The sequence below is a fragment of the Pelodiscus sinensis genome, chromosome 19 (assembly GCF_052426305.1).
Source record: "Pelodiscus sinensis isolate ZL-2025 chromosome 19, ASM5242630v1, whole genome shotgun sequence".
Lineage (NCBI taxonomy): Eukaryota > Metazoa > Chordata > Testudines > Trionychidae > Pelodiscus > Pelodiscus sinensis.
In genome coordinates this window covers 18,695,686-18,713,368 of record NC_143070.1, presented here as the reverse complement: position 1 = coordinate 18,713,368, position 17,683 = coordinate 18,695,686, and the positions used below count along the sequence as shown (strand labels likewise).

Genomic DNA, 17,683 nt, shown 5'->3' with positions numbered 1-17,683 from the left:
CCTGTGGCACCTGGCTATGTGAATTGGCTGGTACCGATACAGTCAGCTCAGCTGTGTCTGAAGAGAAGATCTGAATTGCCTCAAAGGACGATATAAGATGATTGCCAAGATCCCAGTTCCTGTTAGTTTACTTTCAAATTCAGCCTGTGCTGCAAGAGGAAATCAGAGGAAGTAGTTTTGAATAACAGCACTACAAATTATTTAAAAGCCTGGAAGAAAACAACAGTGATTATCATCCACACGCTCTTGTTTTGTAGCCAAAATCAACTGCACATTGATTAAATGACATAGTCCTTAAAATACAAGCTAGCCCCACAAACCAGATAAAGAGTTTAATTTTCAATAGACTTTATATATTTTTTATAGCGTGTAATAAACCATCTTTTTTTTTTCTGAGCTTGAGGGGTAACAGCACAAAGTTAAGAAATCTGAGGAGACTTGGTTTTGCTCTTTCTGAAACCCTCCATTGTGTATAGTCAAAGTACATTTCAGACCATTTCCCTAACAGTCCCACCAGTTTTTTACAGCTTGTTGATTTAGTTCTTGATTTTGTTCCAGCTTTATCCTGTACTTGGTGAAGGCAAAGGGAGATTTGTAACAAACAGACTTCCTGTATTTGGACTAAGAAAGAAATAACCCCACCCACCCTTCTTGTTGCTTCCTGTCTGTTCTCTCTGCAGTTTTCTACCTCTGACTGTACTTTTTGTTTCTGATACTTTCACAGGAAGTCTAATTAAAACCACAATCAATCAAACAGAATAATCCTTTGTGCATTTAAAATCAACAGTAATGAAATGTGCCCACAGCCTAAGCAGCTGTCACAGTATGTTGCGGAGTAGGGATGGAATGAATTGCTGAACGGGAGGTCAGAGTCCTGCATGAGATTAGCCAACAAGGAGGGGCAGTCTCCCCTTTTTGTGTGTATGCACTAAGTGCACTACAACACTGGAGGAATCTGTACGACACACCATATTTTTATCCTGTCAGCAAGTCAGTGTTGCCTTTAAGAGTTGCGGCCACGTTGTTGTGGAAGGGTGGCTCCCAAGGGTGAGTTTTATGAGGTGTGGCAACACTTCAAAATGCTACAGTGGCACCGGGTAGCAGCTCGGTGTAGACACAACCTGTGCTTCTGGGTAGAAGTTGCCTGCTGGCATAGGTCATTGGCTGCCCAAGAGGTGAAACCTACATTAGTGGAAGAATTCTGCCAACATAGTGCTGTCTACATGGGGTCTCAGACAAGCTTAACAATTTGGCCCAGGGAACAGCCTGCTGCTGCTGGCCTGTTCCATTTTAAATTATTTCTGTGAGCACTTTGCTGTTGTTTACAGCCCCACCCTTATTTGGTTTCTGAGTCCAAGCTCATTCCCATGCTCTCAGCTGGCTTTACATTACAAGCTAAGAAACACTCCACAAGTTATGACACTTTCAATATGTTGTTAACCTCGTTGAATTTAATAGGCCTGATCACATATTTAAAATTAAGTATGTGCTTAAGTGCTTTGTGGGAGCAAAGACTTTGGGTACATCTATACTGCATGCTTATTTTGAAATAATGTGTCTAAACTGCAGGGAATACTCAAAATTAGTTGGAGGAAGGTTTCCCTAATGTAGATGTGCTATCTCAATTTAGAGCCCCAGAAGGCATGGGGAGGAATAACTTAGAATGCACCTGGCTATTTTGAAAAAGCAACAGTGGAGTATCTTCGCACACCTTGTTTCAAAATAGCTATTTCAGAAGCGACATTAAACCTCGTAGAATGAAGTTTACAGAAGTCCGAATAAGCTGTCTTATTTTGAAATTATTATTGCTCGCATTGTTATTTCAAAATAACGCTAATTATATCAAAATAACGGTGCAGTGTAAATGCACCCTAAGAAACCAATAGGACAAGGACAAAGAAAGTGAAGTTTTCCTGAGAACAACACAGCATAGATTCTTAATAACTAGGTCCAGTGGAAAAAATTTCAATTGAAATTAGGGTTTCACAGAAAATTAAACTTTTCACTGCACGAAAGGTTCCCCAGAGAGCACAGGAAATTTCACCTCTGGGTTGAAACCAGAAACTTGTGGTTGAAAACTTTCAGGTATGTTGTGCTTCAGTTTTTGGATGGAAAGTCAACAATTTCTATGGGAAATGCAATCAAAATATTTTCATTTTAATTTTTTTATGGGGGGGGAGAAGGTGGGAGGAAGAGCAAACAGCAAAAGCAAACCCTTTCAGAGGAAAGATGGTGTCTTTTCTGAGCGTAACCCACGGGGGTGCAGGAACTATTTGTACAGGGGTGATGCTGTGAGCCAAACAATAAACCCTGTATATCAGGCCTACTCAACTTTGGAAGCCCCAGAGGCCACAATGATACTCACAGCACATGCGGAGGGCCACAACTTAAGTGTGGTTGCATAGACATGCAATTATATATGCAAATAGCTTCTTTTACACAATGCCCCAGCACTTCCGACACCTCCTCCCTGGGGGCTAGAAACACCGACACCCTGTACCCTTCTGCTCCAGCCAGCCTATCCGCTTGCATCTTTTAATGCTCACCCCTCCTGGGAGATGCCTCGCCATTGTAGAGTGTGTTCCCAGTGGAGGCTATGTCAAAGGGTCCCACCCACAGGCTGCGTGTTGAGCCCCACGTAAACCCAAACGGCACTGCGGGCTGCAAACAGGCCATGTGTTGAGTAGGCCTGCTGCATATACAGGAAATCACCTCAAGTCAGAGGATGTGACACCCTCCGCCCCCACCCACACTTAGTTCCAGAGCCCATGCCTCATGCACAGCACAGTGTGGTCCCATCACAGCTGGGGGTTTAGGGCACTATCAGGGATAAATGCTTCACAGTAAAATGTGCTCTGAACAAACACAAGATTCCAGTGACCTGCTGCAGAACTCTGAAACGTTAAGGGTTGATCCATCTACCACTGACAGGGGTTTCTGCCAGCCAAACAGAAGACTCCAGTGATGTTATTTCCTAACCGTTTTCTAGGACTTATACCAAATGGACAACAGCAGGAACTTGATCAAATCTTGCACCCAGGAAAGCTGGATTCTAGCACTTGCACAGACACATACATCACAAGAAGCTTAAGCTCACGGGAGAGGGATAGCTCAGTGGTTTGAGCACCGGCCTACTAAACCCAGCGTTGAGAGTTCAACCCTTCAGGGGACCATTTAGGGATCTGGGGTAAATCAGTCAGGGGTGGTACTTTGGCCATCCAGGAGACTGGACTCGATGACCTTTCAGGGTCCCTTCCAGTTCTAATGTTTTATGATTCCATCAAATGGAAGGAAACTGATCTCAGGGCATAGCTACATTACAAAGTTAAAAAGGCCTCAGCATGCAGCTACTGCAGTAATTACATCTCTATGCATTGCTCCCTATAGTAGCAGTACACACTCTCACCAGGAGTGCTTGCATCAACTGTACAGCGGTAGGGGAGGCTCTGAGACAGCTTCTGAAAGCCAACAGCAGCAGTCAGTGTAACTCCATTCTATGCTGAAACTGCATCAACCTAATTACACACTATAGGGATATGAACCACTAGTTCATTATCTAATTACACTGTAGGGAAGGGATATGAACTACTAGTTGACTTTTCCATAAGCAAATGCTTATGGGATGGTCAACACACTAGCTGCTCTCCACCCCCACCCCACTGCTGAGAAAGAGGGGGTGGGGGAAAGGAGGGGATGCTTCAAAGTGGGAGCACTGAAATGCCTCAGGCCAGCAGGAGACTACACGAGTCGCCCCCAGGCTCTGGCCCAGTGCTCCCCACAGCGCTTTTCACCTTTGTAGCTGAACTTCAAAGGCAGAAGGGCCCTTATGGAGCCAGCCAGCCAATTCATCTAAATTTAGCATCCCTATTACATTGACTTTCTCTCTATACCCCACATGGTGGAGGATTTACATCAATACAGAGGGGCAGTTATATCAGTGAAAGCAAAATCTTAGTACACACACTTCCCTCGTTAGGTGGATGTAACCTGCCTTGCACCAGCCTAACTCTGTGGTGTGGACCAGATCTCCAGTTCCTACCAGACGGCCAGGATGGCCAATTGAAGCCAGTAACCCTACAACCCTAATATGGACACAGACCCTTCCCCCACAACATTGCCAGTGAAATAGTAAGAAGAGGGGACAGTGCATGTGTTATTTCAAAATACTTTTATTGTCAAGAATTGGGTGTGCGATTAGCAAGGCGCTCCGTGTGATCTTTGTGAATGAAAGATACCCTCAGCCTATGAGATGCGTGCAAGTGACTCCCAATGGAATCATTTCCCCTTGCTCAGGGACACAGTCTGAGGTGGGCTCCAGCCCCTCCGACCCGGAAGAAAGGGAAGATTGTCTCACCCTCGAAAGAGGCGGGGGCGAAAGTGTATAATGGTATCACGTCATCAGCATCGAAAAATTCCACCAGTCCCATGTCGTAGTCCAGAGAAATCCGAATCTTCTCCGGTTTCTTACTTAGGGACAGGGGTGTGACAGGGTTAGAGAGAGCCCAGAACTGACCCCACCACTGTCGCTCTATAACCCAGACCCCATCCTCAGGCTTAAGGCTCACCACTCCTTCCTTCGTCCTCACAGACTGTTTGGCAACCCCCACGGCCCAGCCCCCTTTGCTCCCAACTTCCACCCCCCAGTAATGTCTCCCCTGGGTGAATCCCTGGCAGGCCAGCACGCAGGGAGAATAACTAAATCCCTCAGAATAGCCAGGCTCCTCCTGGTCTTTGCCTTTGACTTCCAGCCTGACACGTTTCCCATCTGGAGATATGAGGAGGAAGGGATTTGCTGTGTGTGGGTCCAGGCTCAGCTGCTCTGTGGAGAGGAAGAGAATCCGAGCATGAGGGACAGAGCTCAGCCCTGGGGGAGGGTTTGATCAGGCCAGGGACAGAATCTGCCCCAGATGCAGAGTGAATCAGTTTAGCTCCTCTCACTTGCCTGTGTCACTGGGGCAAGAAGGGCAGCTGGCCAACAGACTCATTTCTAACCCATATTTTAAAATGATCACAAATGTTATCCAAGTGTTTCACTTGCCACAGCACAGAATTCGCATACGCGTGTACCAAAAAGTCAATTTTGACCATTTTCAAATTAACTGAAAATTAATTCATCATAAAATCCTAACAAAGAAAAATGAAAATATTTTAGAAATGTTTTTTGCAGAACTTCTCTACACCACCATTTTCCAAGGAGAAAAGATCTGCCACTATTTCTGCTTCTGCTTTCTCTGAAGTTGCAATCAGGGATCATTGCTAAGGGGAAAGAACAGCATGAGTGAGTGAGCGAGTGTGTGTATAGTCTTGAATTAAAAACAAATAAATAATCCGAGATGTCCTTAAAGGCAATGGGCAGGCTGAGGTCCCTCTGTCTTCATCCATGGAAGGAGCAACCAATCCCCTTTTCCATAGTGAAAATATCTGGAAACAAAGAGGCCTGCAAATGTAGGACAGAGGGGTGCATGGTCTGAGGCAGGGGTGTGCAATAATTTTTGATGGGGGGGCCACTCCAAGATTTTGGTAAGTGGTCAAAGGCCGTACTTCTGTGGAGGGGGTATGATGTCTGGGACAGAGGTTGGGTGCAGAAGGGAGCTCATGGTAGGGTATTGAGATGCAGGACAGGGTGTGGGACATGAGATGGAATTTGGGTGAAGGAGGGGGTTGTGATCTGGAGCAGGGGCTTGGGGTTATGGATGCAGGAGAGGTTTCTAGCCTGGAGGAGGGATGTAGGAGAGGTGCAGGGTCCAGGAGGGAGTTGTGACCTGGAGGAGGTGGGGAGAGGGGATACAGAGGGTTTGGATGGTGGCCTAGGGCAGGGGGTTGGGGTAGGGGAGCAGCTGGATACCAGAAGCAGGCTCTGGCTGGAAGGCGCTTACCTAGACCCTACACCTCTCCCAGCCAACAGCCCCACAGGAACTTGAGGCTCCTTGCCTGCCACAGCTCCAGGCTGGTCAATATGTCTGGCTGCTCCATGTGACTCTTTGCTCCAGGCAGCGGGAGGAGTAGGGGGCAGGCTTTGAGCACTGCCACAGTCCCCAGCAAAATTTCTCAGCTCCTATTGGCTGGAAACTGGCACTGTTTGGGTGTGTACCCTAAGAGCCATCCCTAGGGGAGAGTGAATCAAGTGGCTCCTCCAGGCCCTGTGGGCCAGCACCACTGGCTGGTGCATTCAGCCCTGGAAGTGACCGATCGATCAGTCCAGGAAGAAACATATTTATTGCTGCTTCCCTGGCAGGGGAAAGCCCATCCTGCCTGCAGGGCCCGAGCTGAGGGATGCGCTCAGAGGTGGACTAGCTCAATACAAAACGGTGAGTGGGGAGGGGAAGGGAGGGGAGGGAAGCTACATTCCCTTATAACCCATAACCCAGTGGTTAGGTGCTCCCTGGGGGCTGTAGGAGACCCTGGGCCAAAGGGATTACAACAGGGATCTCCCGTTTCCCAGGAAACTGCTCTAGGCAAGAGCCCCAGAACCTTGGTTGAAGCCGGGGCCCATCAAGTCCCTACTCCTTCAGGACCCTACTCCCCACCTTTGCTGCTCCCAGGGCCGGCCTTAGGGAAAATGACACCCTGGGCAAACTTGTGTTTTGGTGCCCTGACCCTTGCGGGCAAAGCCCCCCTCATTTCCCTGGCACACATGGGCTCTCCAACCCCTGCACGTTCCTCTCACCTGTGTCCCCCACCCTATGCTTCCAACCTGTCCTGCCACACTGCCCTCCTGCCCTATACCCTGCACCCCCTTTGCCTAGCAACACCCATGCCCAGTTGCCTCACCCTCTGGCTATGGTGGCTTGGGCATAGGCCCAGTTCGTCCAGCCCTAAGGCTGGCCCTGGCTGCTCCTCTTCCCCCAAGACCCCGGCTCGAGGATGGGGGAGCTGGGCTGTGTTACGAGCTCCCTATGCAACCTGAGCCACTGTGGGGAGCCCCAAACTCTCCATCTGTTCTGGGCAGGGAGCTCTGAGAGGAACCTCAGGCTCATGTCACCATGAGCCACTATTTAAATCCTGCACCCTCACAGGGGGTTTCCCACATCCTGGCTGAGCACCAGATTGAAGCCTACAAGGGGCCTTTTCCTGCAGCCGTTCCACACCAAGCTAGGTGGTCTTAGAGCCTGCCTACCATATTGGGCCCCACAGACGAGATCGGCCGTCAGCCCTGGCTCCTGGCTTGCATGGGGGCTTAGCTGGGAGAAACCAGCACTGCCAGAAACCAGAGGCAGCAGCTCAGCCCCTTGGAGACTGTCACTAAGAAAACAGAGTCAGGGAGTAAATTCAGACACCTCCATTTAGGTAGCAGCCAGGCAGGGGGTTGAAGATCACAGTGAAGCTAAAACTGGGATTTAGGTCTTGGTTTGCTGCGTATGGAACTCCCTGGGCATGCAGCTTGGTTGGGTGGCAAATGCTGGGAATTCTGAGCAAGGAAACTGCCTGCAACAAAATGGCTGATGAAATTCAACCTAGAGAAGCATTTGCAGATTAGAAAGTGAGATTCCAACTGACTGTTTGGGAGTCTAAATTAGCTGTTTCCACTTAAGAAAGAGAACCTGAAGTCATTGTGGATAGTTCTCTAAAGCAGGGTTGCTAACCCTCCAGGATTTTCCTGGGGTCTCCAGGGAATTAATGATTTATCTTTAATTCAAGATTATGCCATTTAACACAATTCAGGGAATATGTCCCTCAAAATGGTCAGCCCTACTCTGAAAACATCCAGTCACTGTGCAGCAGCAGTGAAAACAAACAAACAAACAAGCAAGCAAGCAATGGGAGAAGGGTTTTGGGCTTTGGTAAAATATGAACATTTTTTACCTGCTTTTCTAAGCCAATTTCTCCATCCTGTAATAAAAAATAATGAGAAATGAGAATTCCCCTGAAAGAACACTGTATTAGGAGGCATCACTATTACACAGAAGGAAATGTGGGGAGCAGAAAGCAAATCTGGTAAAAAATTGTGTGAATATTTTCTGCAATAAATATTTAACTGAAATGGTAATTTTTGAGTAAAAATGATGATTCCCACATGGGAACCAACATTTAGTTTATATATCACTCTGCACTTACATTTTTTTTTAATTTAACAAATTTGAAACAATATTTTGTGCTGAAGTGTCAAACAATGATAATTTTAATTTTTTAATGAAAATATTGACATTTTAACATTTTTGTATCAAAACTTTTAGAACTTTAAAAATATATTTTTAAAAAATAATGGGAGCATATTTTTTGTTTGTTTGGAAACAAGCTTTCAAAAGGAAAAAATGCCCAGTAAAACTTCCAAATATCTCTAGCTAAAGTTCTAGTAAAAATGACCATGAAGTAATGTCAGAAACACATACATTTCATGAGCAGTTCTCTTTCAAAGGCTACACATTTAATTTACAGAAATGCCTGTATCATCACCATGCTTAAGCAGGGTATATCTTTAATATATCAAACTCTTTTATTAATGCTTCTCTCACTGCTGCCCATAGCAAATACTCAATTGTATCTGACAATTCAAAACACCATGAGAGAAGAGAAAGACCCCAGTGAATTTAATGGGCTCCGTAGCTAACCATTTGGAACGGATGTGATGCCATTATTGTTATTTTCAAAGATTTGAAACAGGAAACAAAGTTACTAACATTGATATTTTGATAACATGCTTTAAGTATTTATTGTTTGATTCCCAGAAATGTAACTTCCTGTCTTCAGTGCTTCTCATACTTAATAGAAAGCAAAGATTTAGGCATATGCAAAAAGTTAACTGGGACAAAAGCACATGCCTAAAACGAAGCAAATGTTTGTGGGCTGCCTTTAATAGGCAGAGACAAATATTTGCATACCTGCTTTTCTGAATCAGGCCCTTAGATTTTCCCACAGTTCATATGTTAAATCTCATGTCTTTATTAAGTTAGATGCTTAGGACCAAAAAGTAAGGCAGCTTGGTTATTTAGATTCAGCCTCTCTAGTTTAGTCACATATAACTTCTTGTAAGTTCCCATTCAATGTGAAATTTCACCTATTTAAAATTAAACCACCTCACAAATCCTTTTAAAAATTGAATTAATCACCAAATGAAATAAAAAACCCAAACAACCACACACATACACTGTCCCCCACCCCACCAAACCAGGCTGTTTGCAAAATATTGTGAGTGGAGAGGGAATAACACTTACTGCCTTCTTCATCCCTCTTCTCTAAAAGCAAGCAGAAATAAATACACATTAGTATGATGAATGCCACTGCATTTGCATTTCTTTTCCTGCAGGGAAAGGACTGTGCCCTTTCAGGTCAGAATGCAACTGTGGCTCTTCACATCTCCCCTAGGGGCTGGCCAAACAGCACCCAGCACCAGTTGCCCCAGGGATGGAGCTGGCGCCTCCATTAGGAAGGCAGGTTAAGGGATGCCCTGAAAGTAGAGAAGTGAGGTGAGTTCTGGAGTGCACTAGAGGATAGGGCATTGGCCTGAGGACCCCATGGCTATGGGTTCAAGCCGGGCCCTCACAGCCAGCACCAGTTTCCTCAGGGATGGAGTTGGCTCCCCACTGGTGCATCTGTCACATGCAAAACAAAGTGACTCTGCCATTTGCAAGAGGTGGAGCAGACCCAGGACCCACACCACCACCACAGTGGGGGAGAAACAGTCATGGTTTGGGTGCCTGAGTTTTAACAAGCCAAACGTGATGCTCCCAGTGCCTGATTTTCAGAGGCACTCAGTGACCTTTGACTTCAGCAGGCATGGGAATGCCTCAGCTCTTACAATCAGGCTCCAGGAGTCTCAGAGTACGCCCTCATCCAGAGCTAACTTGATTGACGGAGCCCTTTGGGGAGCCTGGCCCAGGTCTGTGGCCACAGGGCCACCAAGTCAAAACTTTTTGGGTCTTCACTACCGTGGCACTCATCCAAGTGCAACACCAGGACATCTGGGGACATAGCCCATGGTTCTCTGGGCTATGCGGACCTGAGCCACTCTGCAACTCTTTTCCAGTGACTTTTGGGACACCCGGGAGGGAATTATGGGAAGGAACTGGAGGGCTGTCAGCATTCTAGCAATTTAGTCTGAATCCTCAGGATAATACCAGCCTGAGCCAAATCACAGCCCTTGCTATAGGCTAGATCACTCCCTCAGCTGTGTGAGCTAGCCTGGTGGGAAAACGATCACTACACTCAGGAAGTGTGTGAATGGGGGACAAGGGTAGGAGCAACATCTGAATGAAAGCCAGGGCTACTCTGAAGCCATGACATACCCTCAGATTCATTACACAAACTCAGAGGCAGTTCCAGTCAGGTCTGATTCATGACAATTGGATTCTCATTTGTGTTGCACATTTCCACTTTCCACTGCTGTATTTTTGTTCTGGGTAGTCCCAGCCACTGAATTTTAAGTGTCTGCTTTGTCTTGTTCTTAAGAACTGGTAAAAGAACTAACAAAGGGAGCTGGGAAGCACAGTCCCATATTTAGGGTGTTGTAAATTTGGAACCCTTTGTTCAAGTCCAATTCTGCAGGAAAAAAACAATCACCCTCAGCTCTAGGGCTGTAAGTGTGTTGCTACCACTGTTTGGAGAGATTAAAGAGGGAAACAAAAACTGATGTTGCAATCATTTGAAAATAAAGCAACTACCTTAACTACAGAGCTCTCACCATCCCTCCAAAACATTACAACATGTTCCTATTATTAGGAGAGAGTCTCTTCATAGTGAATTTCCTTATTTAACAGATTACCTTTTGTTTTAAAGTAATAAAGTAAGCTGCAAATAACAAAAAACTCAATAACCAGGATGGTGCATGGTATGGTAATCCAGGGAGATAGCTTCGGGAAGATAGGCTCTATGGGGGAAAAAAAACAGAACTGGTGTTACACTTTGGAAGCAGAGAAAAAGGTCAAATGGTTTTTATTATAAGTATAAACACCCACAGTAGAAGATGGGTGAGACAAGAACTCAGAGATGGCCTTGTTACATTAGAGAAATGAATAGAAACTTACTTTAAAATGGTTCTAACCAAGGCAATTTAAACAGGGATAGATGGTATCTGTCACTAAGTGGGTCTGGCTTGATGCAGCGCTGTCATATGACATATAATAATTAATTAGAGTTTAAGTAAATAGTTTTTGATAAACCCTATAAAATATAAATCGTCCTCACAGAAAATAGAAGAATGGCCAGGCTGAGTCAGACCAAAAATCCATCTAGCCCAGTGTCCTGTCTGCTGACAGGGGCCAATGCAGGTACCCCAGGAGGAATGAACAGAATGGGGAATCACCAAGTGACACATCCCCTGGTGCCCATTCCCAGCTTCTGGCAAAGAGAGGCTCAGGACACCCTCTCTGCCCATCCTGGCTAACTGCCACTGATGGACCTAACATTCTGCCATGCATTTATCTAGCTCTTTTTTGATCCCTGTTATAGTCTTGGTCTTCCCATCTTCCAACAATCTTAACTGGATGGTTAAAAATATCAAAAGTAGCAGAACGTGATATAAAAAAAGATTTTGTAGATGCATGGTGTTCCCATGCCACAGCAGAGTGAGTTTGCTCTGGAATGGGCAATTATAAAAGTATTTTATATTTGCAAAATTTGTAAAAGACTGATTATAATGGGAGGATGTTTGTATACATCTTAATACTTACTGGATGGTCCTAAGGTTGCACAGACATTTTAACTTTGTTAACCAATTGTGGATGGTCACATTGCAGCTTGTAACTGACCTGCTATATTAATTGTTGATTTCTTTTCTTGTTTGAGGAGCGCGTCCCTAATGGAACAGGAGATGTTTGAGGTTTCCTTTACAATCACAGATGCTTCTATTTCAAACAGGCCATAATGCCTTCCAGATTTTGTTTCAGACAGTGACGGCACCCGACGTCCAGTAAGATCTTGCCAGAAAACTTGAGGCTTTGGGTACCACCCAGCTGATCGGCAGACGACTCGGATCCCTCCATCCTGGTAATCCTCCACAGAGATGAGAGGAGCAGAGCCGAGAGCTGCAGGAGAGAGGGATAAACCTGTTTTAATGTTATATTATGCAGTGTGATTATAGTCCTGTAGGTACCAGGAAATTAGAGAGAAGGCGAGTGAGGTAATAGCTTTTAAATGGGCCAACTTCTGCTGGGGAGAGAGACAAGCTTTCAATGTCACACAGAATGTCAAGGCTGGGAAACTCACTCAGGGCACGTTTATACTACAAAGATCGAAGCTGCCGCCGTCCATCTTTCAGGGTTTAAATTAGTGTTTCTACTTAAGACTGCTAATTCAAATAGAGAGGGGTGCTCCGGTCAATGCCGATAGCCCTGCTTCCACCAGGGTAAGGGAAGTTGAAGGGAGAGTGCACTCTCTTTGAGTTCCTGCAGCGAGGACAGAGCCAAAAGTTGAGTTAAGGTACTTTGAATACAGCTATACAATTAACGTAGCTGAAGTTGTGTGTCTTAATTCGACATTGTCCTGTAGTGTAGACACACCTTCAGTGTGTCACTGTTCAGTGCCACTTGAAATAAGGCATATCCACGACATGGGAAAATCAATCCAAGCTATGCCACTTGAGTTACATTAGTAGCGTAACTCTCAACCTCCCACACCACTGCTGGCACCAGCCCTGGCGCCACATACACCTTAGAGCTCTCTTTATAAGAGTGAGGATAGTCAGTGTCCGTGTTCAAATTCATTTTAGGGGTTAAATCACTGAGAAAGTACCCATGAGACATCTTCATTCACAATTTTCCAAGAGCTGTAGCAGCTGAGTGCGAGACAGGACAACGTCTCTGCTGATTTCATTAGATCAGTCAGCGGCCTTTATGATCAGGGACTATGGCTCATCTCTGCTGCTTCTCTAATAGCGAGTCCAGAGTAATTTTCTTCCTGCCTAATGAATCAGCCGAGAGGATTAAATTCTTGTCACCTCCCCTTTATTCGGCTCTGGTGAGGCCACACCAGGAATACTGTGTCCAGTTTTGGGCCCCCCACTATAGAAAGGATGTAGACACATTGGAAAGGGTCCCGCGGAGGGCAACCAAAATGATTAGGGGGCTGGAGCACATGACCTATGAGGAGATACAAAGGGATTTTGGTTTGTTTAGACTGCAGAAGAGAAGAGTGAGGGGGGTTTTGATAGCAGCCTTCAACTTCCTGAAGGGAGGTTCCAAAGAGGATGGAGAGAGGCTGTTCACAGTAGTGAGGGATGGCAGAACGAGGACCAATGGTCTCAAGTTACAGTGGGAGAGGTCCAGGTTGGATATTAGGAAAAATTATTTCCCTAGGAGGGTGGTGAAGCACTGGAATAGGTTACCTAGGGAGGTGACGGAATCTCCATTCCTAGTGGCTTGTAAATCCTGGCTTGACAAAGCCCTGGCTGGGATAATTGAGTTGGGGCTGGTCCTGCTTTGGGCAGGGGGCTGGACTTGATGACTCCTGAGGTCTCCGCCAACCCTAGGATTCTACGAATCTTGATTCACGTCCGGAGCCAAAGCCTACTGAAGATGTTAAACCTCCTGCGGGTTTCTATGGCCTTTTGATCAGTGCATATATGAAGGCAGAGGATGTGACTGTGATATGAAACACTGTCCTTCAGAGAAGCTGCACTAACTTTGCTTATTACCTTTGCCTGCCCATTCACTGTCTCTCTGACATCTCTGTTTCTCACGGCATTTGGGACACTGAGAAGACTGGGGCTGTCTGAAGGAGTGAAAGGCTATAACAATGCTGAATGGCCAGGAGAAGTCTTTGGAGTGGGCTGGGACAGCGAAGATTTTTTGGGTTGGGGGCCGCTGACTGATAGAAAAAAAAAATTAGTCGGGGGCCACACAAAAGTGAAAAGGAAAAAAAAAGGCATTGCTGTGGCCCCTGCCTAAGAAGCACATTCCCCTCACACACCAGAACCTGAGAGGGGGGCCTGAGCTAGTAGATTTTGTGGGCCATGCCTATGCTCTGGTATGCAGTCAGAAATGAGGGGTCCAGTGTATGGGAGGGAGCTACTGGGAAACAGGCCTCAGGGGCCAGATTCAGGCAAGCCAGTGCCAAATCCAGCTCCTGTGTTGTATATTCCCCTCCCTGCTTTGGAGGAATTGTGCTTTGTGGTGTGAGGATCATGCTGGCTCCTTAGCTGCTGCATCTTGAGGGACAGCAATCTCATGGATAGCCACTGTGGGGGATGTACCGCTTCCTCTCTTAGGTGAGGAAATAAAAGAGCAAAAAGACACTTTAAATTAAGAAAACACATGTGCAAAACTTCTGGCATAGTGGGCACTGGACTGTGAATGACAAAAAAGAGAAAACGCTATCAGGAAAGGAAGCACAAGCATAAGCTACTGACCTACTACCTGCAGTTCTAATATGGCATCTCCATAGAAGGCAGTTGACTGAAAATAACATCTGTATTGTCCCTCATCTGTGGGTGTGACTTTACGTAACATCAAGGCGACACGCCCATCTCGGATGCCGTCTCTCAGGAAATCTGTCCTTCCGGTGTATTCCGGCATCTGCTGCTCGTACTGGTCCTTCCCATAGCGATAGAGATGCACAGGTGAAGAGAAATCAGACCGGTACCATCTCACCTCCATGTCCTCGGCACTCATTGTGGGGGACAAGTGACAGGATAGCACCACGTCCTCCCCCACTATGGCAATGATAGGCTGGTCTGGTCCAGTGACTGTGAACTGAGCTGTGGAACATACCATGATAAAAGGAAAAATCGACTTTAAAAAAAAACAAAAACAAAACAACAACGTAGAATTTGATCTGACGGCTGTCGTCAGTCAGGCATTCCCAATGGGTTCCTGAAGGGAGGTTCCAAAGACGATGGAGAGAGGCTGTTCACAGTAGTGACAGATGGCAGAACAAGGAGCAATGGTCTCAAGTTATAGTGGGAGAGGTCTAGGTTGGATATTAGGAAAAACTATTTCCCTAGGAGGGTGGTGAAGCACTGGAATGGGTTACCTAGGGAAGTGGTGGAATCTCCATCCCTAGAGGTTTTTAAATCTCAGCTTGACGGGTTGATTGAGTTGGGGTTGGTCCTGCCTTGGGCAGGGGGCTGGACTTGATGACCTCCTGAGGTCTCTTCCAGCTCTATGATTCTATGACTGGTCTCCTGCTCCAGCAATGATAAACTTTTGGCTACTGTCTCCTCACTAACCCCGCACATTGCAAGCTGAATTTTCAATCCTTTCTGAAATCTACACACATAATCACAGCAGTTTAGAAATGACTTGTCAGGGCTTGGTGCTAATTTGTGCTCATTCTCTCAAGGGTTTCCTGGTTTAATTCCCTCCCCCCCAAAAAAAGACCTTGTCTTACAATCTCAATCATTTCTACAAGGCCTTTTTGCAGAGACAAAGGGGAAAAAACCAAACCAAACCCAGGAGGGAGGAGCCACCCAGAAGGAATACCAGTGGGGTTACACTTTGAAACGGAAACACTGAAATGCTAATAAGAGTTTCTCTCGGACTCAGAGCCAAGTGTGGTTTGCAGTCACTTGACAGCAGTGAGCAGACTCAGCCGGCCCTCAGGAACTGGTGGTGAACACAGTGTGTGCAGCCCTCAATTTAGTCAGTAGCTGTGCTCATGAGACAGCAGCAGATGCCAGAGGGGCAGTGAATGCCCATCTAAGAACTGTCCCTACTTCTCCCCTCTCCTCCCCCTCACTGCGATAGCTGTACTCGAGAGGGGCCTGAATGAATTCGGGAAGTGTTCCTAGTCTCATTTTCCCACTGGGCAGAGAGACACTCAGACTGGCCCAGCAAATAAATAGTTAGGCTAAAATGATATTGTTGTTAATTAGGCTGAACTGATCCTCAGGGTGTATAATTACTGTATAAGTGTATAGCTGTATGGGCCTTAAGAGCCACACAAGAAAATAGGCAAATGTAAGTAACAGCAGGGCGGGGGGGGGGGGGGGGGGGGGGGGGGGGATCCACTGAAAAGGTGGGGCTGCCTACCTGATTCCAAGGTGTGAATTGGTAAATGAACGAAGAAAAGGGTGAGGCCAGGCAGGGAGATAATTGCCTCTCTTCTGTGGTTCCCCAGCAATCTCATTGTTGTTGAAACTTGCAGACAAAACAAGAGAAAAAAACCCCAAACAGTGAGCACATGAAGGACTGCGTTATAACCAATCATCATTGGGCAGCACATACACAGCTCATGGGACGCTCTGCTTTGGAGATCCCAAGTCAAATGCCCTTGCACGGGTTGAGGGTTGAACCCCTCTAGTCTGTCACCCTCGGGACCTGACTGGTGCCAAATGAATTTTCCGAACCACAGGAGGTCAGTATTGTCTAGCACAATGTTTCCTAATTTTATTTGGCCACGAAACCCTTTTAAACACAAAAGAATTTTGTGGAACTGCTAATAACAGTCTTATATATGGAATTGAAAAAACAGACCACAAATAAGTAAGGATAATAATAAAAAAACGCTAAACAAGGTCATAAGATCAACACAAATGAAAATTGTTTTTAATACAATTCATGAATGCTTAAATATTAATTATTATTATTCTAAAATTATAAAATGTTATTGTAATGGAATTTTCTTGTGGAACCGTCATTTTCACTTCATGGAACCCCAGGGTTCTGCAGAACACCATTGGGAAACACTGGTCTAGCAGCATTACCAACACTTCCACTGCTTGCTGGGCTGTTAGAAGACATATAGGGGTACATTAGAACTACATCACAGCACAGAACCCTGAGAGCCAGGACTGGTGGCTGCAAACAAACTTTATGGGACCGTGGGAAAATTGGCCACCTCCACGAAAAGTGGACATCCAGCTAACTCAAATCATGCCAGACCATGGATGTTTCTGGATCAGAGTGTTCTGGACTAGAGAGGTTCAACCTGTAGCACTGTCAGCAACTGCAAACTCCCACAGTTGCTTAGAGAGGAACCTTAACACTGCAACGAGCAGGAGTTAGGGAAGCACTTGGGCCCAGATCCACACAGGCACTTAGGGGTGTTAATCCCAGATGTAGGTTCAAAGTCCCTGCAGTTGTGGGTCCTGACTTGTTTTCCCATTTCCCAGGTGGGTGCACTAATCTCTGGCCTACAGAATTGGGAGTTTTGGCCTCCAGCATATTAAACAGAAATGGAACAGCCTCAGTAGTTGAGGTTAAAGGAGGCCCATATCAGTCCAGGTGAGATCTAATCACTGGGCTAAAAGTTATAGGATGGACTCCTCCGCAGGCATTGTGCGAGGAAGTGAGCAGGGATGGAACACAGACATCACAAGATGTAACGTAAGCTTGTACACCCCATGACTCCAGGAGAGGAGCACCCAACTGTAGATTTCAAGCAGAGACAAGCCCCTCCCTGCAGCCTCAGATTTTAGTTTATCATCCATTTACTATGTGGTGTTATGTCACGGGCATGCACAGGAATACACATTTGGCAGAGGGCACTCTCTGTGCTCGGGTTCTACTCCGAGTCCCTGTTGACCAATAAGCAGTGTTCTCTCTAATTTTTTCACCTGGGTGCAGAATAAATTTTGTTATATGCACCAAAGCAAGTGCAGATGTGCACCACCAATATAAACACATGCTACCAGCTCTGGATGGCTATGGGTGCTCTGCTAAACAGTTGGGCGGCACCTAAATCTCTCCTGGGTGGCCGCTCAAGCGCTCATCTTACAGGCTACATCTACACTGGCATGATTTTCCGTTAAAAGGTTTTCCGTTAAAAGTATTTCCGGAAAAGCGCGTCTAGATTGGCAGGACGCTTTTCC

The 17,683-nt window shown here is 46.1% G+C and overlaps 1 protein-coding gene across 2 annotated transcripts in view; it reads right to left on the bottom strand.

The window, feature by feature from the left end:
• Positions 1–4,151: 4,151 nt before the first annotated feature.
• Positions 4,152–17,683, bottom strand: part of LOC102451582 (butyrophilin subfamily 1 member A1-like) — a 19,841-nt gene continuing 6,309 nt past the window's right edge. For both annotated transcript variants that reach the window (XM_089771143.1, XM_075913360.2), the window contains 7 exons: positions 15,903–16,010; positions 14,282–14,629; positions 11,685–11,960; positions 10,700–10,804; positions 9,153–9,173; positions 7,804–7,830; positions 4,152–4,819 (listed from right to left, as the gene is read on the bottom strand). In XM_089771143.1, the coding sequence (XP_089627269.1) occupies positions 4,290–4,819; positions 7,804–7,830; positions 9,153–9,173; positions 10,700–10,804; positions 11,685–11,960; positions 14,282–14,629; positions 15,903–15,999 (1,404 nt within the window). In that variant the 5' untranslated portion in view covers positions 16,000–16,010 and the 3' untranslated portion in view covers positions 4,152–4,289. The remainder of the gene's footprint in view (positions 4,820–7,803; positions 7,831–9,152; positions 9,174–10,699; positions 10,805–11,684; positions 11,961–14,281; positions 14,630–15,902; positions 16,011–17,683) is intronic.